General features: G+C 40.3%; 1 protein-coding gene across 2 annotated transcripts; it reads right to left on the bottom strand.

Annotated features, from left to right (window-relative positions):
- Positions 1-489: 489 nt before the first annotated feature.
- Positions 490-14,104, bottom strand: LOC306770591 (uncharacterized protein). 2 transcript variants are annotated; one of them, XM_079259471.1, is made up of 6 exons: positions 13,976-14,104; positions 11,410-11,551; positions 10,492-10,611; positions 5,405-5,524; positions 4,214-4,333; positions 490-731 (listed from the first exon to the last, which is right to left on the bottom strand). In XM_079259471.1, the coding sequence occupies exons 2-6, from the start codon at positions 11,472-11,474 to the stop codon at positions 614-616; spliced, it is 543 nt and encodes a 180-aa protein (XP_079115597.1). In that variant the 5' UTR covers positions 11,475-11,551; positions 13,976-14,104; the 3' UTR covers positions 490-613. The 2 variants fall into 2 exon arrangements, with proteins under 2 accessions (XP_079115597.1, XP_079115596.1); XM_079259470.1 differs by having other exon boundaries at positions 490-712.
- Positions 14,105-26,155: the final 12,051 nt, after the last annotated feature.

Below are 26,155 nucleotides of genomic sequence, written 5' to 3'. Positions count from 1 at the left end.
AGCCCACACCAACGGAGGGCCGGGATCCCCAGACCGCCACCCAGCGGCAGCCAGGCTGCACCCCAGTGCACCAGCAGCGTCCCCCGAGCACCAAGACCCTCCCCGCACACACACACACACACACACACACACACACACATGGACACACACGTACACACACATACACACACACATGCACTCCCCAAAGTGGCCATTTGGAGTCTCTAAATGGCCACTTTGGATACTCCAACTTCAATAAGCTATAACTCTAGAACACTTTAACATACAGTAAATTCAATTCAATTCAACTTTATTTGCATAGCGCCACTTCACAACAATGTTGTCACCAGGCACTTTACATACATGAATCAACATACACATCATTTCGAGCCAATTCATACATATCCTATAATAGAAACCAACTGATTGCATTGAGTCATGAATAAGTTTTACAGTAATCATTTTTATTTATGTAAACAATATAATGCCATGTTATGCAATGTAAAAAAAAAATGTAATAATAAAAACACCATAACAATACAATTTACATATTCACATTAGATTTGAACTATTGTCTGATAAAGAGTGTTTGTAAAAGTAAAGTAAAAAAGCTGGAGAGCAGAATATGTAACTGTTATGATGAGCAGGGGTCCTGGTGGTCTGAAGGGCAGGAATGTAGGCTTCCTCTAGAAGGAGCTGGTCCTTCTTCATCTGAAGAGCTGGTGGGTTTCCACTGAGAATCAGATGACAGACTGATAAAGACAAACAAGAATAAGTGAAGTTTTTATCCCACATTAGTACCGCGACTGTAATAAGGCAGTGGGGTCAGAACTGACATCAGAGCTGGTGGGCGAGGTCTGGAAGCGGAAAAGTATGTGATTGTCAGACCACCTAGGTTGACACTCAGTGGCTATTATTGGCTAAGGAAGGACCATTGATCAATCCAGTTGGTCAAAAATGGGGTCAATCAGAAGGGGAGAGCCTACCAGTGCGTCATGCGCAGTTTTATTGAAAAAGTAAACATCTAAGATATTGTACGAGCGTGATATAAAAAGAAAAACGGAAAACGGCCCATGGGTGGGCCACCGGCGGTTAAGGGGTTAATAAATAAATTTATAATTGTGATCAGAAAAAATATGGGTAATCTGTGTCACTTAACTTTATATCGAGGTTTGAACTATCTGTTATTTGATTAGTCAATGCAATTAATTTGGATTATTATTATTATTGTTAATGCCAAAGAAAAATGTTCATCAGCTAATTCCAGTCACCTGGAAATTAATTCTTTATATCCAGCAGTCAATAATGAATACATTTTCTGTTCATTGATTAATTCATTCTGTTAATTGTTTCAGTCTTGTGAGTTGTATATTGGGAATTTAAGTTGAATTTTTATACTAATGTAAATTTATCATTCACAGGACTTATGGAGCGATTCTGCAAAGAAAAACCTCTGAAGGATGCCACCTCAGTCCTGAAGCTTCTACATATCCCTCTCCAGGATAGAAGCTTAGACAAGGATGCTACTAAAACTAACCTGGGATTCTCAGCGGAAAACTTTCTTAACCAACTGCAATCCACCAACAAGATGAGAGACAGGTACTGGAGCTAAAGAAGGAATGCAAGACATTCTTGATCACAATACTGGAGAAGCTAAAGAGTAAGGCTCCTGTGAACCATCAGCTAGTGAGAAGTATGCAGTGCCTAGATGCGAGGTGGATGGCTGCCTTCAAAGAAATGTGTCTGGCTCAATTGAAAAGATTGCTACACCACCTTGTTAAGGCTAACCATGTTGAGGAATCCATGTGTGATGACATCCATCAGAAATTCAGAGAGTTTTGTGACTTTGCTGCCCTTCAAGCCAGGTTCAGGGAGTTTGACCCCAAGGCAGACAGAGTGGACACTCAACTACATGAGACAATGGGAACTTGCAACGCTTTCTCCAACATATGGCATGTGGTAAAGATGCTGCTAGTTCTCTCTCATGGACAGGCCAGTGTTTAGAGAGGATTCTCAATCAACAAGGAGTTGATAGTTGAAAATCAGAAGAAGGCCTCTTGCTCAGAGATTCATATTGGCCATATCAGATCTGTTGGTGGTGTAACTAATGTGCCACTCACCAAGGAGCTTTAGATCTCGGTTTCTGGAGTAAGACAAAGGTACCACAGCTACCTTGAACAGAGGAGAGTCCGTGAGAAGGAAAAGAGAGTGCAAAAACGAGCAGCTCTTGCAGATGAGCTAGATGAACTCAAAAAGAAGAGGGCCAGAGTAGATGGGGACATTGGTGCACTGGAGAAGTCGGCTGATGATTATGCTGACAAAGCTGAATCCACTGGGAAACTGACCTTCATCACCAAGTCTAACAGTTTGCATCGCACTGCCAAAGAAAAGAAGGCATCTCTTCAAGAGATTGACAAGCGAATTGATAGAAAGCTTTCTGAGAAAAAGCAATAAGCTGCCAGGTCACATTTTAAGTGGTGTTACAATTTGAATACCCACACCTGCATAGTAGACATTTGTTTGAAGACTTCAAACATTCCATATGTAGTTTCAGTTATCAAAATATATTTTGAAAATAATTTAATTTATATTGTGCTTATTTTGTTAAAAGTGAGTGGACCTTATATTTGTCTAACACAGTTCCACCTTTGTTTGGGCTAGTTTTAGGAGGACCTCACACTGGAAGATTTTTTTCTTTATTTTAAGTTTTCTATCAGTTCCTCTACAAAGCAAGTAACGGAGTCCCCCTCCATGCCCCTGGGTACTCCCAAAATCTGCACATTGTTCCTCCTGGACATTAACCACAAATCCATTAACTTCTCCCGTAGTTTTCTTTGCTCACTTTTTTGGCAGGTATGTTTTCAGAAGAACTTCTTTGGCCTCCATGTTGAATGTCTCGAGCTCCTTAATGTGCGTTTGGGCCTCGGTGAGAGTTTTCCTCTTTTCCCGTAGTTCGTCACTGTTAGCCTTTAGCTCGTTGTTAACATATTCTTTGAAGCTAGCAAACTGCTGTTGAAACTCAACTCAAGGGACATAAAGTCATTTTAAAAATCTCCTTTGAGTTTATGTATTTATTTTTTCATGTCAGTCAAATATGTAAATAGTGTAGAAGCGTCTCCCTGGGCTACAAGGTCACCATTGTTGTCTGCCATCTTTTCATGGGTCCCTTTTCCAGTGCATTTTGTTTGTTTTTTTCAGGTGCTACCTTGGCTCTTTGGCTTCTAGTTCCCTTGCTTCCAACTTACAGCATTTAAGATTGAATATGGGTTTTTGAAATTTAGGGGGTATTTGTTTCATTTAGACTGGTAAGAGCCAAAACCTATACTGCCATTCCTCTCACCACTCAACTGCAGACAGACTGCCTTGAGATAAATAACGGACTGCAGGGTGAAACAGAAGTTGATGATAAACTCAAGAGTTGCTACTTCTAGACATGCCAGCGAGCAGGTTAGTCTCACAAAGTATGTTACCATGGTAACTGACTCAGTCAACAAAACTCACTCTGTCAAATGGAAAACTCAGCTTCCTTTAACTCTATGTGAAAAATATGAGTTTTAACTAAACCTGCTTTCTGAAATAAACACAGAGTCATCTGCCTGCAGGTTGATGTTAAACTCAAAACTTCCTGCAGCAACATCTGACACGTTACCTCTGACAATATTCAGTTCATATGGATACATCACTGCTGCAAGATTTCAGCACATTTGACATAAAAGACATCGTCATCCTGTTTTATACTTTCAGTCTCTTTTGATGAATTAAAAACTACTTGGTAATGACAAACGGTAACATTGTATTGATATAGAAGAGGATCAGTAAACTGCTGATACTCTGAGTTTGACATGATAAGAAAAGTGCAGCTAAAACAAAATCAGACAGAAAATCCAAGTGAAGATTGTTGAGGATTACTGGAGCTGCTGATCTCTGATCAATGAGGTTGATCAGAAACGGAAAAAAAAACATGACAAAAACATTTTGAAAACAAACTTTTGAAAATTTAACACAAAATGGAGAAAACAAATATTCCTCAGGTGTTGGTAACAGAAAGATTTTGATCCATTTAGCAGTTTCTGACAATAAGAACTAAAATAGAAAATAAACTAATAAAGAGAAATGTTTTCAAATGACCTGAAGTTCATTCTCAAAGGATTATTTTACTTTCTGACATCAAAACTCCTCTCACAAATCAACTAATATGAAGTCATCGAAGAAAACTTGGTTTCAACTCTCTTACTGTGAGTCTGAAAGTCCAGGTCCATCACGGAAATATAGAGGATCTTTTTTGGACTGATCACTCTTCATAGATACACAGTCGGGTTCTAGAGTCTCTGTTCTCCATCTGTGGTTCTGACCTCTGCAAACACAAACATGTTATCATTAATTTCACAGCAATCAGTGAGAAATTGTTTGATGAAAACCAGTGAAGAAGCTCTGGACACAAACTGCTGCAGAGAATCAGAAGGTTTCATGTTTGGATCAGTCCTCTTAGATCACATTCCAGCTTTTCCAGCTGACTGACATCAGAGGAAACAATAGTGTCGTAGGCCCTGTAAAAGTTTTCAAGTGTGGTAGAACTCTGGGAGAACTAAGCAGACCTCTACGTGACAAAACAACCTGGTGTTTCTATTTTCAGGGATTGTGATTCTATGATGCATGCCTAGTTAATTCATGTATTATTATTGCATTTCAGGGTCTTAGTTGGCCATTGATTTGTTTGATTATCATGTGTTAGGGTGTGGTTGATTTTGATATTCTTTTGATGTTGTTTGTTCTTTGATATAAAATTTCTTCCATTTGGTGATCTATATAAAACAGGTTTTATTATGATCAGAAAAGGGGTGTTGTGGACATTTTTTAATTTCATGTTCTAACTTAGATTTTTATTTATTTTATAATCCTTAGCATACATTAATTTCTGATGATTATTTTAGGTCTAAATAGGTCATGCTGAACCTAAGAACTTAATCCTAGTTACACAGGGTCTGCTCATTGTCTGTACAGACATACATAATGCTGGGGCCTTGAGATGTCTGCACTTTGTGATCTGATTCACCAAAACAGACCATTTTTTTTAGTATAACAGATTTAAGGCAATTGACACCCTTATGCAAGAGTAAAAGGATGGTTCAGTCTGGAACTCAGAGCATTTCAGACTTCTGCTGTCGGACCTCTAACCGTCTCTCCTAATTGCAATTTGTATTATTCTGTTCTCATTTTCTGTTCAATATACTTTGTAATTTTTTCACTTCAGAACCAGACTCTTCGTCATTGACAGACTTTTTCCCACAACACCCACTTGCTTTAGAGTGACACGGTGCGTTAAACCAAACTCAGCTACAACCTCACGTGGCGTCACATAAGACATAAACAGCAGTTCTACAGACTACAGCAAGATCATCAGAAACATCTGTTTCACTACTCTTACTGTGAGTCTGAAAGTCCAGGTCCATCACTGAGGTCTAGATCTTTTCCTTTTGACTGATCACTCTTCATAGACACACAGTCGGGTTCTGGAGTCTCTGTTCTCCATCTATGTTTCTGACCTCTGCAAACAAAAACATTTTGTCAGTGATTTCACATCAATCAGTGAGAAATTATCCGATGAAAACCACAGAAGAAGCTCTGAACACATAAACTGCTGCGGAGAATCAGAAGGTTTCATGGTGGATCGGTCCTCTTAGGACACATCCCAGCTTTTCCAGCTGACTGAGCTCAGTGGAAACAATAGTGTCGTAGGCCCTTTAATGGTTTCTAAGTGTGGTAGTGTTGAGAACTCAGCAGACCTCTACGTGCCAAAACAACCTGAAACAGAGAAAATCATTCAGTCTGCTTCGTACAGATCAAAACTAGATTCAGTCAGAAAAACATTGTATGGGTTCGATTTGCTCCAAAGTTACTTCTGACTGGTTTCTATCTTTCCTTCATAATGAGACAAACTCCCAGCTGAATGATCTTCATCACTTTCATGGTTAATAATAGCAAGTTGAGCCTTTCAGGGCTTCATGTGCAGCTGCCATGTTAGACATTAACACTTGATCAGCATTTATCTGCGGTGTTTCTCTCCTCTTTCTTGCAGCTTCCTTGTTGCTGTTTGCTGTCATGCTTTTTATCTCCTCTACAGATCTTCGTCCCAACAATCTGCTCCTCTTTCTGAATCGAGGATCAGCTGATTGGTGGACTTTATAGAGAACAGGTCACTGTTGATGTGCACAACTCTTGTTTTCATGTGAAGCATCAGAGAATCTGCAAAGGAGAGTCTGAGTAACAGAGAAAGATCAGAACTTCTGTTAGAAGCTGTTATCTCTGAGTGGAGCTTCACTAACCAGCTGACACAAAAAGTCTGGCTGTGTTGAACCTGCTTCAGGTTCCACCCCTCTGCTCTGGAACAGCTGATCTACAGAAAATAGATCAGCACGTGGAACAGCAGAAACCTGCTAAACTGCTTGTTCTCTGAGAAAATGATGACAAGAAAGAGACGGTGGTGTGTGGATGAGTCTCTTCTGTCCACATCAACTCAGCTTCTCTGTGTCCACAGATCAACACAGGTTCCAGGAGACTGTCCTCCATCAATGTGTCCATGTGGTGGCAGACAGGATCATCTCTTTATGTGGACACCCGATTGTAGACCGTCATCTAGTTTGTTCCCATGGCAACAACATATGGTGATCATTTAGAACTATGGCTGCTTTGCAAGCTTCATCAATTTATTTTTATTTATTGAGTTTTAGCTCAAGTTAACGTGAAACTTTTTTATTATGTTTTCAAATTTAATTGCCACATCCACCAGGGTGGAGGTTGTGTTTCTGGTGGCGTTGGTTTGTCTGTCTGTCAGCAACATAACTCAAAAGTAATGGATGGATTTTTATTACATTTTCAGGAAATCTCAGGAATGGAATAAACAAGTGATTTGTTTTAGGAATGATCAGGATGACGGTCTGGGTGAAGACATTTTTTAACAATCGAACCGCAATTATTTCAGTTCCACTACAACCACAAGAGTAGGTCATTTTACCAACATGCTAAAATGAAATGGATTGTTGAACGATAAGTATTTTACATCCAAAATATTTATATGAAGACTGGATTTATGGCTAAGACATCTTAAAAACAGCTATGGAAGCCTTAATGAAATGATTAAAATGAACAAAGAACACACACATTCAGAGACAAAGTCCACAAATTCAGCACACACTCTGTACACAAGCTGCATGCATGCACTTCACGCATACATGCATTCACTCGTCTCACATAGATATTAGCTCAAATTAGGTCTTGTTTTCCTGAGGATTTCATGCCTGTTCGGAGGCTGTGCTGCAAGGGAGATTTTTCTGCATATTTTTGGCTCTCTCAAGACTTGTTATGATGAGTCTCCATGGCAAAGAAAGACTTGTTTACAATCGGGATCAACTAATTAAACTCTCCCAAATCAGGATTATCAGCAAAACAACACATGAAATCCTGATGGAGCTGACAAGAAAGAAGAGGATGCAGAGCGGGAGCGAGGTAGAGGAGAAAGCGATGGAGATTTAAACCTGATCTACCAACCGTCCTCATGGGTAATGTGAGATCGCTAGCTAACAAAACACAAACTCAAGATGCTAACAAGGTCTCAGAAAGAATACAGAGAGTGCAGTATTATGTGCTTCACCGAGACATGGCTGCATGAACACATCCCTGACTGTAATGTGTCTGTACCGGGCTTTAAAACGGTCCGTGCAGACCGCAGTAGACAACACAGCTGAAAGCTGAAGGGTGGTGGAATTGCAGTGCTGGTTAACCAGCGTTGGTGTCATCCTGGACATGTTACTGTCAAGGAGAAGATATGCACAAGGGACATGGAACTGTTAGCTGTGAGCTTCCGTCCATATTATTTACCCAGAGAGTTTACCTGTGTTATTCTGGTAGCGGTTTATATAATACCTGGTACCGCACCAGACACAGCCTGTGACATCATCAGCTCCGTCGTTGCCCGGCTACAAACACAGCATCCAAACTCATTCATGGCGATCTCCGGAGACTTCAACAACGTCTCCCTCTCTGCAACTCTACCAACATCCAGCAGTTTGTCAGCTGCTCCACCAGAGAAAAAAAAAAGATCTTGGACTTATTCTATGCAAATATGAAAAACGGATACAGTTGTTCTGCCCTGCCTCCTTTAGGAAGATCTGACCATAATCTGGTTCTTCTCACCTCCACCTACAAGCCCATCGTTCAGCAGCAATCAGTCATCACAAAGACTATCAAAATCTGGTCTGCTGAAGCTGAAGATGCTCTTGGAGGAGGCTTTGAGGCTACAGACTGGAATGTCCTCTGTGAACCTCATGGAGACGACATCAACGCCATGACTGAGTGTGTGACAGATTACATAAACTTCTGTGTGGACAGCATCGTCCCAACAAGAACAGTGAGGTGCTTCCCCAATAAACCCTGGATCACCAGTGATCTGAAAAAGCTGCTGAATATCAAAAAGAAAGCCTTCAGGGATGGAGACAGGGAGTTATTGAGGGCAACACAAAAACAACTTAAAACATAAACTAGGACGTGCAAGGAGGACTACAGGAAGAAGTTAGAAAGTCAGCTCCAGCAGAATAACGTGAGGGATGTGTGGTCTGGAATGAAGAAGATCACCGGCTTGAAGAGAATCAACAAACTGATCCAGAAAGCTGCTTCTGTGCTTGGAGTAACTCGCTGGAGCTGATTGTCCAAAGAAGAATGCTGCACAAGCTGATGAAGATGATGGAAGATTCTTCACACCCTCTCCACAACACAGTGATGAAACAACAAAGTGTGTTCAGTGAGAGGCTTCTTCAGGTCTGCTGTGAGACTGAAAGATACAGAAGATCATTCCTGCCAGCAGCCATCAGCTTCCGGAACAAGACCTCCTCTAGTTAATTATTATCTACTACAATATTGAATTTCCCTTTGGGGATTAATAAAGTATTTTTCATTTCATATTTATGTAGTTTAGTTTTATTTTTCTGCACCCTTGTGTTTGATGCCAGTTTGCCCCCTTTCCCAGGCTCAGCAACGTTGGCTTGCTGAGTCACTTGGTGGTGGTGATGGGTCTGGGATGTTCCCACTATGCAGCTGCTTCCAGAGCTCCACAATGATGAATATACACCAGGTCCTTCTGGTATCAAACTCTGGTAGAGCATTATTGGTTCTTAATGCGTATTTTCCTCAAGAAGCCCCATTATGCAAATACTAAAAAGCCATAGACCTCTGGCCCCACCCCATGCTGAAACCACGCTTGAGCCCTGTTCCTTGATAAAAACCAAAGTGAACAACATAAATACTTATTTTCTTTCTTAAAATGGGGACAGTAACTGGACATTAATCCCAAAGGCTCTAAATTTTCAAAACCTGAGGGATACCCTGCTCATTGGGGGACCTCTTTTTGGGGGTCCCAGACTCCAGCTGAAAACTACTGTAATAGAGGACCCACACATTGAGTGCAGTGATGTCCAAACGTTGGAAAACACCACCAGGTCATCTTTTAGTTGCAGCCACAGACAAAAAAAAAAACAACCTATCTCTGCACCTTGTAAAGGACGTCTACTTCTAACTTGGTCCAGTTGTAGCAAGATGAGCCGATCGTTTCTCCCCATCTGAGTTTTCCTCATTCATTTGTTGGAACATAGTCATAGCTTATCCAGGATTGAGTTTTCCTCACTTTTAGTTTGTGCGTCCGTTTGTCAACAACATAACTCAAAAAGTTATGAATAGATTTTGAATTCATTTTAAGAAAATCCCAGAAATGTATTAAGAAAAAAGTAGTCAGATTTTTGGAGTGATCCCTATCATCACCTGGATTCAGAAAATACATTTTTGGAGGGATTGGTTATGATAGTAATAAAAATTTTAATGGCAAAATTATCCCAAACACATAAATAATGTCCACAATCAAATGGCAAAAAAGAAAAACTCTATTCCTTGGCCAAGGTCTGAGTTCTCTGAGTGCTGAGTGCAGAATGCTGTTACCCGTTCAGGCTGATTTAATGTCAAGATGTTTGCTTTGTTTAGTTCTATCTTATTCAACTAAATCCACCTGTCTGCATGTTTTCATGAGCGATGGGACCAGCAGCTGAATGATCCAGTAGATTCAAGATCTCCAGGTTATGTTCTGGTTATCAGCATTAAAGATGCACAACAGAACTGTTGCAGATGTTCTCAGTGATGCATGGCTTATCAATGGATATTTCAGCATCCATCTTGCATTCGACCTGTACAGTGAGATCTCTCCAGCCAGTAAAAAACAGTATCATGACTCTTCACTTACCTATTACGAACAACTTTAACTCTTTCTTTTCCTCTCTTCCTCTAAAAATGTTCACTTGGGTTTCTTTTCTGCTTGTTCAAAACAGCCAGTGTGCTGATACCCATTTGCTATAGAGTGACACGGTGTATTAAGCCAAACTCAGCTGCAACTTTACGTGGCGTCACATAAGACATAAACAGCAGTTCTACAGACTACAGCAAGATCATCAGAAACGTCTGTTTCACCACTCTTACTTTAAGTCTGAAGGTCCAGGTCCATCACTGAGGTCTGGAGGTAATCCTTTGGACCGGTCACTCTTCATCGACACACAGTCGGGTTCTGGAGTCTCTGTTCTCCATCTGTGTTTCTGACCTCTGCAAACACAAACATGTTGTCATTCATTTCACATCAATCAGTGAGAAATTGTTTGATGAAAACCAGTGAAGAAGCTCTGAACACACAAATTGCTGCGGAGAATCAGAAGGTTTCATGTTTGGATCAGTCCTCTTAGATCACATTCCAGCTTTTCCAGCTGACTCAAATCAGAGGACACGTTTCCTCTGCAGGAACTTTCCACACAGACCAGGAACTCTGGAGGGTTCTGCTTCGGACCCTCTGAGTTCCTTTGGGCAGAACTGCTTGGTGGTTCTGATTGGACCTGATCAGGACGGTACTCTGAGATTAAACTGATCAAAGCTCAATATTTGAACTGATGGAGACCTAGACTGGATGAAGAGTAGAACTAATGATGGTGAGAAGAAACCAGAACATCTAAAGTCCTTTTCAGACCGGAGATCAGGAACATTCGTGGTTCTGAATCCATGAACGTTCCTGATGGATTCATTCCAATCTGGTCCAATACTGAGACCTGCAGAACATTTAGTAATAATAACATTTGCATTTATTTCTGAAAGCCTGGAGACTGTTATCTCAGCTGGACTTGATTCCAGTCTGGATCCAGTCCAGCGATGCAGATCTTCTGGTCTTGTCTGGAATTTAGCTGAATAAAGAATCTCTGACATGGTCCTTTGCTGTCAGCTCCGCCTCTTTTACATAAACAAAAACACATTTTACAACCTGGACAACTGAGCAGGTTTCCAGCTCCAGCATTCAGTTACCATGGCAACAGACTCAGCTAAAACACTAACCCCCTTAATGAGCAGTCCACTTACTTTGTATGTGATGGTTCTGGTCCAGTCCTGCAGTCTGGAGGTCTGGCTCCATCACAGCTAGACATCTGGATCCTGCAGACTCTGCTCCGTCCTCGTCTTCCTGAGAGGTAAAGCAGTGCTGCTTCCCTCCCTGCAATAGTTCCTTTGTTAAAGTATGAGAAACAATTTATTATACAACACCATCTGTTACCATAATGTGCATTATACACAAAAACAACAACAAAAAAAAAAGGCATATTGATATTAACGTCTCCTTCCTGTCCTCTTTATCCCCTTTATGTGTCCTCATCATAACTTCATCACCTCTGCTTCTGTGTTATAATGAATTCTAAGACAAACTTTTGCCAATTTCCCATCATGCACCCCCTATCAACGGCTAGTTCAGCATCTATCTTGCACTTGCATTCTACCTGACCTCTGAGCTCTCTCCAGGCAGCAACAGACAATCTTACGATGACTCTTGTTCATTTCTCCTTTAATCTTTTTGTGCTTTCTTTGATGAAACTCTGCTGCAATGTCACTTCATATCCCAGATAAAAAAGTTGTACAGTGCATTTTTTGAGGCTCAGGATGCTGCTGAGCAGCAGCAACTCCAGAAATACATGATAGATGTCAATGTGTCATCAAACATATCCAGAACACTGAGTTTTAAGGTCAGAAAGTAACGTAATGCATCTTTGATGATGATAATGATGCTGCAGATTCGAAAAATTCACATCCTGATTCTGTTGATACACTGATGAAAGTTCATGTAGCAGAGTCTGAAAATATGCTCACAAATGCACCAAAATGTTTCTTTGTCTGCAGTCCTGAAAACAGTCAGCGACATTTCTCTTACTTTAAGTCTGAAGGTCCATCACTGAGGTGTGGCAGTAGCCCTCTTAGATCAGATTCCAGCTTTTCTAGCTGACTGACATCGGAGGACATGTTTGTGTGAGTATTACTTTGAGAAAGAAAGATAAATGTTTCACCTTTTAGATGTGTTATCTTTCAACCTTTCTTTTCAGATTATATCTTTTATCTGTTTATACTGTATGAATCAGTCTGTAGATTTTATGCTCTCTGGGTAACTGACTCAAATAACTCAAAAGTTTGATCCACTTTGGTGAATGACTCATTTAAACTCAGTTCAGTAAAAGGATTAAGTTTACCATCACTACTGCACAGAAAGCCAAGCCAACTGTATTTCTAAAACATTTTAAAACCATCAAACACCAAAGTTCAAAACCATCAAACACCAAAGTTCTTAAACAAATTCAGAAACAACTGGAAAAGTATAAATAATGTAAATAAAAAAATGAGTAAATTACTAAAATGGATTCAGGTTGGTAATGAGGATCCACACTCTGCACATTACAGCAACATGACTGGGGAAGAAGTCCCGACCTGAAGCATGTCTGCAGACCTGGAGACTCGCATTTTCAGACCCACAGTTCTGGACCCCTCATCTTTTCCCAACAGACATTTTGAAATATGGATGACAATGGACTGAGTGTTGTATGTGAATCTCATTTTATTTAATGCCATTAAAATTATTCTGTTGACTTGAAACTGAGAAAGAAATGAAGGCTTTACTGTGATCAGTTTAAAATGATTTGACAGTATTTACCACCACTGTCTGAAAGGTCCGTCAGACATCAGTCCAGGTTAAGCTGGTAGGTAGTTTAGCCTGTTAATGACCAGTTTGACCCCCACATTTAGTTTAATGAAACCGAGGGGTCATGACAAATAAAAACTAATTATTACAGTAACAAAGTGGATGATTTGAGAAAAACAGGTCAATGTTTAAATAAAAGCATCAAACTGTTTACATGTTCTGACAGGCAGAAACCAGAGAAACACAGATTAGCCATTTATACTTGATGCTACAAGTTAACTTTGTATCATGTAAAATATTCTAAATGAAATGTGTCATTATTCATATGATATATCATGTATGTTTATGTTACTGTGTGCATTTATATTATATTATTTTCTCTATACTTTCTGATTGTGACTTATTAAGGTAAAGTGTTTCTTCTTTCAGCTTTGTGAGATATGTTAGATTTGTTTGTTTTCTCTGCAAATTTCCTGATTTATTTTAGGTTTAATAAAACATTTCAGACCATTTCAATGTTTCAATCTTTGTTTCAAATTACGACAACAAAATGAGGCTCAGACACCAAAGACCAGGCATTTCCTGTTTGTTTTAGCCAATTTAAAGTACATTTGTGGTGTTATTTTTACACGAATACACACTTCTGTGTAATAAAGTTTAAGGAAAAATATTCAAATTAAACTAACTATATAAATTATTAGTTAATTGTTAAATAGAAGTTTTCTGCTGTGTGACAGCAGAGAAACAGGGAACCAGCTAAATAAAAGCTGCTTGTTATTAACAGATCAGAGTTTAGCGCTTGTTTCTTTCCAATCCACGGAGACTAAACCCACTGAGACAAAACCCACTGAGACTAAACCCACTGAGACTAAACCCACGGAGACTAAACCCACGGAGACTAAACCCACGGAGACTAAACCCACTGAGACACTCTGGCAGAACAAAGAAGAATGTTGTTCTCACACTCACCGTTATTCAGAACCCTGCAGTCGATTCAAAATGGCGTTGAACTAAACTGTACTTTCACTTTCTTCTCCCCTCCTCCTTGCTTAAAAGAAGTCACGTGTTACATGAGAAAGCGGTGACAGGGGCTCAGGGAGAAGAGCCGGCCTGGAGGTCGGTGGTTTGAGTCCTGCTTCCTCTACGCCGCCGCCCCGAGGAGACACAGCCTGACAAATGCAAAGGTTTGCCTCAGGAAAAGCATCCTAAGTGTAAAAGAAAAAAAAAAAGTTCAACCCTACGAACGGGAAGTTGGAGGCTGATCATTTCCCGTGGCGCCCCCTTCAGGGGAAAAAGCCGAAACAACAACTTGTGTGAAACTGCTGAAATTCACCCACCTGTCCACGTCCTTTATATTTTTTTTTAGAAGACGTGAACTTTGTACCACAGTACATTTGTAACTTTATTAAAATCAGCTTCAAGATTTATTAGGATTTATTATTTATTAAAAGATTTATTTATTTATTAGACTTATTTATTACAGGATTTTACCATATTTATTTATTTATTTATTAATATATTATTATTTATTATTAATATATTTATTTATTATTATTCATTACTGAACTGATTTTACTCTTTGACCGACGCCTTTTTTACAAAACAGTAAAGGTGACGCATTGTTAGGCTACAACTAGTTACAGGTCAGTTTTTATCAAATATATTAAACTTTGATAAATTAAACTATTAAGCTTTGTCAGTTTTGTTCTTTTAAACTTATTTAGTTTGATTAAAGTCCACTTTTAAACCAAACTTTGGTGGTATAAAACAACATAACAGATTCGAACGGTTAAATACATCAGAAAGTTCCAACCATAAGATCACATAAAGTTCATTTTGGAGATTTAATTTTTTGTTGGTTGATGTGAAAATGCTAGCCTGTGTGAGCAGCTGGAAACAGTGAATCCACTCAAAAGTCTTTTTATTGGGGCATAGGCTACCACCAAACTGATTTAGACAAGCTTCACCAGCAGCTCTCACAAATTAGCCACTGGCCCCATTTTTTATTCTCTGCTGCTAATTGGGCGAAACCATTTTCCACCCAACAGAGTTGTTTCCCATTACATAAAAACAATACATAAAAAAACTCCCAAAATGAATTTTATAAATATAAAAACTCTGTGTTTACGCAACGTTTACTTTATTTTTAAGTTTTTGTTGTGTTTTGTCAACGACTGATGGATAATTGTGTCAGGAGAGAAGTTTGTTCAGGAAAGGAGCTTCTTTCACTAAAAGTCTGTAGGAGCCACGCTGTTCTCGCCGGTACTGAGAGGTATTTTCATGTTTGCCATGTTGCAAAAGTAAAGGCTTGGAGGTGGAGATGTCAGCCGTTTCTGCTTTAAGCCATCATGGGAAATGTCAGGTTTCTGCCCAACAATAGTGATGACATGTAGATACTGGTGAAGGCTGACAAAACCTACATTTTCCATGATCACACTTGTTTACATCCCATTCATGGCTTATGGAGTTCCCTGTAAAGTTCTCCATGAACTCTTTACCGGGATACAGACTAAAAATCCTGAGAAACTTTTTGTTTGTACAACAGAAATAACAGGATTCACTGAAGACTGTGGTGAAGAAATTCACACAGAGGAGATGAGAAATGATCCAGTTCAAACAACATGATGGACCAGAACCAGCAGTGGTGGTCACACTGCTATCTTCAGTTCAGGATGGTGAGATTCTTCATATCTACAGCCATCAGGCCTTTTAATTTAATTCATCTGCAAATGTTGGACTAATGAACTCCCTTTGAATCCTTAATAAGTTAAAAAAAAAAAAGAAAGTATTTTTATGTTCAGCCGTATCCTGGTTTCCAGACCTGAGCTGGGAAACAGCCTGTCTCTAACATCTGCTACAGCTACTTCCTTTCTGCTCTAATCTCAACAAGTGTTGGAACATCCAGACTTTTCACTTGAAGCAGTCTGACACACCAAAAGATTTCCTGCTGAAAACAGTGATGTGTAAATGCAAAAGGTTTCTCCACAATGAAGCACAGACTACTTTAATACTCCGGAACATATATAAGTCAGAACTTTGGATCCTAAAAAGGTCTTGTGGCTGCTGATGTCAACAATGCAAATGGTTTCACCGTTTGTAGCTTATGTGGGGTGAGTTTGTTTTGGTGGGGGGACAGGTCTTCCTCCTGATGTGCTTTTCACCAAGAGTCTTTGTCCGTCATATTGCCACTGCCAACTCATTAACAAATAGGGAATCTCTTCTGTTGCCTTTGATTTTGGCCCAGATGTCCTTCCAGATGACCTCCTCCCAAATCAATCAATCCAAAAACCCAAAACAGAAACAACAACAAGGTAACATGTATCATGCATCATGCATGCAGATCTTCTTTGGTTTATCATTAGCTTCATTACTTAATTTTATTGATAGTAGCAATGCCACCCTGTATTGTAAACAGAAGAATAATTTGCCTCATCTTTGTTTGGGAATTCAGCTGACTCTACTGGGCGTCCACTTCCAGATTTAACAACTGAACAGGACATAATGTAAGATAGTCTACATGTCTGAATGAGGTGAGAGCAAAAAGTCAATGGTCAAAGGAGCAATGGATAGATGTCAAGAGCATCTTTAATAATGGCCAGGAATTGGACCTTAGTTAACTGCATAGATGGCACCTATGCTTGCCTTTACACCACCATACATTGGCAATATCAGCCACTGAGTCACTAGTTTAATTTTCATGAAAATATCAGGATGACGTTGGGCAAAAAGTACAAAACACTGAATCAACCAAGAATTGTTAGGGATGAAAGGAGAAGCACACCAAGCTGATAATGCTAATGCTGATAATGCATCAGATATCACAGACCGTCTTTATTCATTTATCCAAAACACCAAGAAAGAGATGAAGCAACAGTCTAGAATGACGTCTGCAGTCATTTGAAGGGAAGGTAGCACCAGCAGCTGTTTATCAGACGATCTTGGTATGCGGTTGAAATGTTTCAAAATTGTGTTTGTGTTCCTACCTTTGGGACCACATATTAGAGGTTGTTTTATGTTTGTTTTGTTGAATAAATTTAGGGAAATCATGGAAATTATTTTGACATTTAATTTTTATTTCCAACACTAAGCATTTTAGTTGTCAGACCTAACTCTTCAAGTGGAAGTGAGGCATAACAGAGAACTGCAGATGGGTGTTAATATGGAACTGCTGAGAATTTACTGTCACAAGCAGTGATGGAACAAACAAGTGGAGGTAATCGTACTACTACAGGTGTTGGGAGTAGCAAAGAAAGTAATACAACAGACATACACAACATACAACATACAACATACACAAACTTGAAACGAGCAGTACAAAAGGGAAAATCAAAAAGTAGGAAATGTGTGTACAAAAACTGGCTTGCTAAGCTAAAATACAAAACAGAGAGTGAAGGAGCTCCTATAATTATGCTTAAACATACAGTACTACATACGCAAAAACCTAGCCCAACACACTCTAACTTTAACTAAAAACTATCTATAAATCAAAGAAAGAGTAACAAAAAGCTTTACTTTTATCACTAAACAAAAAAAAAATACCAGCAAACAAACAAAGAGATGACACAAATCAAAACAATTTATAATCCCACTGGAAAAACACTATTGTCTAAACAAAGTCAAATTACCAGACAGAGCACATGATCAAAGACTAGAGGTTGCAAGCCAAAGGGCAGATTGTCTGTGCAAACAGTTGCCGGAGTTCACTGCTGCAGCCAGTTTATACTTCCCCACTGTGGCTGCAACGTCCATGATAGGCCAGGCAGTCATCCAACCAGCAGGCAGGACACAAGCGTGTGGTGAGCTGAACCAATCCCCAGTGGGTGATGGCACACATGTATTTAAATACAAGACAAAGCCTATTTTGGCAATATGGCAGGAGGCTGTAACAGTTGTTTGAACCAAATAAACACCCAAAATGGGGCTCCACCACCCAAAGACATGTTAAATAAACTGACAGATAAAGTGACTTTTGTTTGTCCTGTGTTAAACTAGTGTCCAGTGTACCTGCAAGAATAATCTCCATCTTCCCAGATATGAAATATTTAGTGTGGATAAATCAATCTTTTCATGGCTAATCAAACACATTCTTAATGCTTTGTATAACTTTATTAATGTAAGTGTGTTTAAAAACATGTGTGACGAGTTTAGATTGCACGATTACCTAAAGTTAGTTTTACTCGTGCAAGTTAAGTTGGACAAACCTAAAGTATTTGTACAAATCGAGTTGTTGTAAAATTAGGGAAACAGACATCATTACACTGAGTAAAACTAAAGAAAAGCATGAAAGGGCAACATTCATTCATTCATTTATTCATTCATTCATTTTTCTTAACCACTTTGTCCAATTAAGCGTCACAGGAAAAGAGCAACAAACTTGAATAAATTAAGTTGACCCAAATAAAGTACATTGAACTAAATTAAATATATATATATATATATATATATATATATATATATATATATATATATATATATATATATATATATATATATATATATATATATATATATATATCTTAATGTTTAAAAAGATTAATTTAATTGTGTGGAAATTCTTCTCATTATTTTTAAAGTTTATTCGAAAATGCAAATTTTGGAGCTCACAGAAGAACAAAAAGTGAGAAATGTTTTGCACTATTGTCCAGCAGATGGCAGCATAGATCTGCACCAACACAAAAAGTTACATCAGGGAGTTCCAGAGGAAACTCGTATACCTGTTTACATTCCAAGTCTTCAGTCAGGCCATGAAACATCAGGACAAACTCCTCTGACTAACTTTACTGGAGTTAATTCCTCTTCAGCAAGATTTTTACTCATCACTTTGATGTCAAAAGAAAACAAATTTAATTTAAGAAAAATAATTTTTTTTAAAAAAACAGTTTTTGTGGCTGATATTTGGTGTGTTGAAAAGAAATCATTCAGTGAATTTACATAAATGACTGCTGTGTAAATTCACATTCAAAAGCTGTAACAATGTATTTTATTTTTTAATTTTATTAACACAGGCTTTTTAATGTTTTATATTATTATAAGCAATTTGAATTGGTTTTAACTTGTAAACAACTGTGACACCAACATGTTTACATACTTTATTTAGTAGTTCAGTATTTCTCATCCTGGAGCCTTCAGGGCCCAAACCCTGCATGTTTAAGATGTTCCAACTCCTGCGCACGTGATCTAGATTAAGTGCTGGTCAAGTTTTTTGCAAGCTTATTAATGAGCCATTCATTTCTGTCAGGAGTGTTAGAGTATGGAAACATCTAAAACATGCAGAGCATGAAGCTAGACAACTATAACTGAGAAACATTTGTGGTTCTGTGAAGATCCATCGCTGAAATCTTCATGGAGGTTTTAGAGCAACGTCTGCTCCCATCCTGATGCTCCTCAATGGTGAACATCACCATGTTCCAGCTTTTTAAAGTAGTGTTGCTCCAAACATTTTGGCTCTGGAGAGGTTCTCCTCATTATTAGACATTTACAAGGTCGAGTCTGGTTTCTCTTTCAGAATTAAACAACCACTCACAGATGGATGGAAGAGCAGGGAGAAGGATGGATTGGTCAAGAGCAAAGAGGAAAGGGTCTGAGGTTGCATAACTTCCCCAGCATCAGGGTGGGATGGGTGTAGTGGTGTGGACCACCCTGCAGACAAGCAGGAGGTCAGCGACCACAAAGCTGGGCTCTCACTTTGCTGCTGACAAAATCTGACAGTGACAGAGCAGCTGTGAAGCCACACACACACACACACACACACACACACACGCAGACCATGCAGACGTAAACAAAACCTGACGAACTGAGACACAAACACAGATCACAGATCCAGACAGCTAAATTCATGTTTACATGTTTGCAACCATTTCAATGTTTTACGACTCTACCCTTCAGTTTTAGCATTTCCAGCAGGATTTTTGACATTTTATATTCCAACATGGACTTGTTTCTGTTTGCTGTTAATGCTGAGTCACACAGGATGTGATGCTCCTCTCGACCAATCAGTGGATTGCCGTGTGTCAAGCATCTCCATTCAGGATCTTTTCTGTACGACTGACACGGCAACTGAAGGGTCTCAAAAAAGTAGACCAGTACATATCAGACATTGTGGGGCAACATTCCCTGTTTTTGTCTGTGGAAATGTAAAAATGCGTGGAATGGTGGAAATGGGACTTAAATTACCTGCTGCACTGTTTGCTGACATTTGTTTGGGACAAGTGAACATTCCTTTTTTTTTCATAGAAAACAGCCAAACCGAGCATTTATTAAGATTGTGTGGTAAAATAATTGCCCTGTTCCTTCTGAGCCTCACTTCAAACATTTATATTTTTCGTATTAAATGTTCTAAAAATCTTCAATAACAGCTGCACGTAACACATCTCTACAGCATTCACTCCAGACTTCATGTGAAGATTTTCTAATGAGCCACCAAGTAAAACATCTGGAAGATGAGGAGGAGAGACGGCACAGCAGCTTTTCCTCTGGAACATCTGCCATGAAACTTCTTTTACACGTGCACTGGAGTTGTAAATTCTTCTTGAGATGTTCAGAGAGATGTCTGCAACCTTTACTCCAGATTTCATGCAGAGATTTACACCGAGGCCCGGGTAAAACATCTGGAACATCAGTTGGTGAGACCATGTAACGGTTAATTTTGTGGAACACCTACAGTGAGTGTGTGTGTGGTAAACGCTGCTCGGTTAATTTTGTGGAACACCTACAGTGAGTGTGTGTGTGGTAAACGCTGCTGCTGCACTCTTTCTGCTGACCTGTCTGAAGCTCTGAGAACCAGTGTGCAGCATTCTGGTTTTGCTGTAAAGGAAATAGTATGAAACGCTTCCTGCACCATGTCCTGCCTTCAGTGTGCTGCAGATCCTCCCTCGTTGTATTTCACCTTGTGGGAACATTTCTCCAGCAGAAGATTCCCACAGAGAAACGTGAATAGCAACTGCAGGAAAAGTCCAGACCGCACTGTCTGCAGATTATCCCGTGTTAATGCAGAGACTTGGTCAGGCCCACTTGTCACTTTATAACACAAAGTCTTGACTTGGATCCAATCCTCCATCTTGAGCTGCACGAGGTGACGGTGGAAAGGAAAATCCTCCAGCAGAATCCGGCTCAGTTCAAATTGCATGAAAGACAGTAAAAGTGTGTGGAAAATCACCAGAAGTTTATGTGTAACTCTGCATTGCTAAACAGTTGCGTTGCAATCACACAGTCTTGGTTTGACCTTTACTGCTGCTGAGGCTCCAGAAAACCCACACTGAACACATTGCCTTGGTCATGAGCTCAGGCAGCCTCTCTCTCTTATTTCCCTCTTTCCTTTTTTCATCTATTCATGCTTGCTGTTATCGGTCCATTGCGTGCAAACCCCTCCATCAACACAAGTCCAGCTTGTTAGCAACAAGAACACTATTTTCTGTTCTCTTTAATTTGCACAAGCTGAGCTGTTTCATCATTTATACGTCTGTCATTATTTTCTGTCTGAGCCAGTGGCACATGCTTCCCGAAAACACTTTATTTTTACATGTGCTTTTGTGGGAACATAAGGCATGCTTGCACAGATGTTGATAGACGGTCTGCAAGGTTATGAAGGCTGAAAAGGTCATCCATGATGCAGAGATGGCACAACTGATCAATGCCATGTAGCCATTTGCAATATGTGAAGCTGAAAGTGTTTCCAGCTGCTTGTCATTAGTGTTAAAGATGCTTTTTAAAGAGAAGTCTTGGCATCCTCTTCATGACTTTTTTCTGTTGTTTTCATCAACTGCTTTGTTAATATGCCAAATATTGCAAGTTTTAGAAAATATGAAGTGTTGAAAGTATATTTCTGCAACAATGCTGCTCAGAAAGCTGTGATTATTCGTGAACCATGACCTTACTTAAAATGACTTTGCACTATGACGTGTTTTCTGGCCTGCATCCAAACCATCTCGTGGTGTGTTGTTACCTCACTATAAGCACATACAGATGTGCATAACTCACTGGTTGGCCTCTTTTCAGGCCTTGGCAAACTTAGAAAAACACAAAATGAAAAAATAAAACACTGAGATGTACATTTTCCTTTATTCAATAACTCACAGGATACAGTTTTTACACCTGTTTTTCATTTTTCTCTACAATGACAGAGGATATTTTTACTCTACTACAACATGCTAACATTAATGTCATGTATATGCATGACTTCATTTCCAAAGAAGCTGGTTTGCTCTCCAAAGTGACAAAAAAATCAGAACTTAATTTTCTACCATTGTTGTGTATGATTTTATAGATGGTAAAATGTTAAAAAAAAAAAAACATATCAGATGCTAAAATTTAGACATTTTACTGCTCATCTTGAATTTAATGACAATGACTTGAGTTGTTCCAGGTCGATGTTTCCCATATAGTGTAACAACTGGAAGACCAGCTGCTTGACATTTGGAAGAGGAATATTGTTCCACTGTGGTTTTATAGAGAATTATATCTGTTGTTCTGTCTAGGATCTTCTTTGTCATATTTCTGCTGCCATGATGCTCCAGATGTTTCGTACTAGTGAAAGGTCTGGACTGCAGCAGACCAGTTCTCCTGTTCCACCATGCTGCTGTGATGGATGCAGGATGCGGTTCAGCATTGCTTGCTGAGATCTGATGGACATTGTCAGGATGGGAGCGGATGTAATTTTCAGTATTGATGGCGTCTTCACAGATGTGGAAGTTTCAGTTCCATACGCTACCCTTATCATCTGAGGTGCAGCTTCGACCCGAAAACTGACAACAAACTTGATGCTCTTTCTGCTAGTTGGTCTGGAGAATTAACCCTCCTTCATTTAAAAAAAATTGTCAGATTTCTGACCACTGTTATAGTTCCTCAGACCATTTTCTGTTAAATTTCTGTCCAGAAAAGATTTCACTGTTTCTTGATGTTGTTATGAATGTTTTCTTCATTGCATTATAGAGCTATAAATTGGCTTTGAGAATTTCCGTAAGTCCTTCAGTGTCAGTACAGTGATTAATGCAACACTTGGACCCCAAAGATCCCCGACACCCAATACCGACTCTAGATTCTCTGAATCTAATGATAATATCACATACCGTAGATTATCCAATATTCACAGTTAATGTGTTAGTTTGTTAATGCTTATCTTATGGTTATTTTAGTATACTTTTTAGTTTTAACTGATCATTTTTATGTGTACATCCCTCTGTAAAGCACTTTGGTTGGCCATTGGCTTTTAGATGTGCTATATTCACAGACTGTTTGGTGCTTTCTTACTTCTGAGAGATTTTCCCTCTCTAAAGCCCTCTACATACTCACAAGAAGCAAGAACTTTGTTTTAGTTCTCAAGGCCTGGAGAAGAAAACATAATTTTGTACTTGCGGACATAGTTGAAGACACGTTGCATTCGATTTATATTCTGAAGTCGGATTTTCTAAGTTCCCAGTTGGAAATACAACATTAACACTCTATGAAAGCCGACTGGGAAAGTGGGAGCAGACCCACTTTCCACAACTTTCCTAGTAAAAATGGCTGCTGAACAAAACAAGGCTGAATGAAACTAACTGTAAACATACATTTATATCTGAATGTACTTGTTAAATTGTCCATAAATCAGAGTTAAAGGTAGTGCTCTGTAACGTCTACACTGATATTAAGTTAACAAAATGCGCGTTCATGTTTTAAACACTAAGTAAAAGCTTTGGATGTTGTCTCTGCTAACATTAGGAACCGTTGCTAACATGTTAGCCTCTGGAGTCTCAAGCAAAACAAAGGGGATCCTGATAGTGTTTTTTTTTTTCAAGTTTTTCAACTTTGTCAATGTGAATCCTCTCAACTCGGTTATGATGCCGTTCCCACTTCTGACTTCTGATTTCCAACCTCTGAGTCAAGTCAAACAATGCAAAAGTTCTGGGCACATCAAGATGGCAGAATTTTCTTCTCAAAGGGGTCCAAGAAGTATTGTGTTGGACATTTGAGGTGGACGTGGTTAAATTGCCACTTCCATATTTTTGCTGATGCAGATTAAACTAATTGTTTTAATAAAACAGCTGAACAAGGTTGGGAGAAAGTACGAAGATTTTTACAAATGTGGCATTTAAAGACAAGGATGCAGCCGTGTACACAACCCGCCTTACTGCAGACAGAATTTTGCATTAAATTTTAAATGTGAAATATTTAACATTCATTCATTCATTCATTCATTTTCCTAACCGCTTAATCCAATTCAGGGTCGCGGGGTAACTGGAGCTTATCCCAGCTGGCTTTGGGCGAAAAGCAGGGTACACCCTGGACAGCTCGCCAGTCCGTCGCAGGAAATATTTAACCATTTATTTTTATTCTATTGTTTAAAAATATTTCTTATTTAACATGTAAAATAATGTTACCCTCCGATGCAGATGAAGGTTCTCGTGGAAGATAAATTTACCCAACGGTTCAGACAATGTTTGTGGTGTACCAAACAAGCTTCATACCTTATGTTCATGATGGGGGAAAGGCAATCAAAGACAAATTCTTTGTCATCGGTTGGTTTAGTTAGCAAGGTAACTTTCGATGAATAGGCTCTAAGTGAGGATTAGTGGGCTCAGCATCTGCTGGAGGAGTCGTATGGGTCGGGTGCAATGTGAGCTGGGCAACAGCAAGGGGCGGGGACCCTGGCGGTCCGATCCCCCACTGCAGAAACTGTTTGTAGGGACGTGGAATGTCACCTCTCTGGTGGGGAAGGAGCCTGAGCGAGGTTGAGCAGTTCTGACTAGATATAGCTGGACTCACCTCGATGCATGGCTTGGGCTCTGGAACCAGTACCCTCGAAAGGGGCTGGACCTTCTTCCACTCTGGAGTTGCTCATGGTGGGAGGCGCCGAGCAGGTGTGGGCATTCTCATCAGTCCCCAGCTTGGATCCTGCACATTGGGGTTTACCCCGGTGGACGAAAGGATAGTTTCCCTCCGCCTTCGGGTGGGGGGACGGGTCCTGACTGTTGTCTGTGCTTATGCACCGAACAGCAGTTGAGAGTACCCACCCTTTCTGGAGTCCTTGGAGGGAGTGCTGGAGGGTGCTCCTTCTGGGGACTCCATTGTTCTGCTGGGGGACTTCAATGCTCACGTGGGCAATGACAGTGAGACCTGGAGGGGAGTGATTGGGAGTCATGCCCCCCCCATGTGTTGTGGCCCAAATGTGTTGTGAAGGTCTGCTGGGAACGTCTGGCAGAGTCCCCCGTCAGAGCAAACTTCAACTCTCACCTTCAGCAGAGCTTCAACCATGTCCCCCGAGGCGGGGGACATTGAGTCCGAATGGGCTGTGTTCCGTACCTCTATTGTTGAGGCGGCCAGTCGGAGCTGTGGTCATAAGGTTGTCGGTGCTTGTCGTGGTGGTAATCCCAGGACTCGTTGGTAGACACCAGCAGTGAGGGATGCTGTCAAGCTAAAAAAAAGAGTCCTATCGGGCCTTCTTGGCCTGTGGGACTCTGGAGGCAGCTGATGGGTACCGACAGGCTAAGCGGCATGCAGCTTCAGCTGTCACCAAGGCAAAAACCCAGGCGTGGGAGGAGTTTGGCAAAGCCATGGAGAAAGACTTCTGGACTGCTTCGAGACGATTCTGGTCCACCATCCGGCGGCTCAGGAGGGGTAAGCAGTTCTCCGTCAATACTGTGTACAATGGAGATGGGGAGCTGCTGACCTCAACTCGGGACATTGTGGGTCGGTGGAGGGAATACTTTGCAGAACTCCTTAATCCTACCAACACGTCTTCCGATGAGGAAGCAGAGCTGGTGGACTCAGGGGTGGACTCTCCTATCTCTGGGGCTGAAGTCGCTGAGGTGGTTAAAAAGCTCATTGGCGGTAAGGCCCCAGGGGTGGATGAGAGTTCCTTAAGGCTCTTGATGCTGTTGGGCTGTCCTGGCTGACACGCCTCTGCAGAATCGCATTGAAATCGGGGACAGTGCCACTGGACTGGCAGACTGGGGTGGTGGTCCCCCTTTTTAAGAAGGGGGACCGGAGGGTGTGTTCCAATTACAGAGGAATCACACTTCTCAGCCACCCTGGTAAGGTCTATTCAGGGGTCCTGGAGAGGAGGGTCTGCCGGATAGTCGAATCTTGGATTGAGGAGGAGCAGTGTGGTTTTTGTCCTGGTCGCGGAACAGTGGACCAGCTCTATACCCTCTTTGGGGTCCTGGAGGGGGCATG

Source organism: Telmatherina bonti (assembly GCF_933228915.1).
Source record: "Telmatherina bonti genome assembly, chromosome: 20".
NCBI classification, from domain to species: Eukaryota; Metazoa; Chordata; class Actinopteri; order Atheriniformes; family Telmatherinidae; genus Telmatherina; species Telmatherina bonti.
Note: the sequence above shows the minus strand (reverse complement) of the source record. Positions and strands in the feature narration are given on the sequence as shown.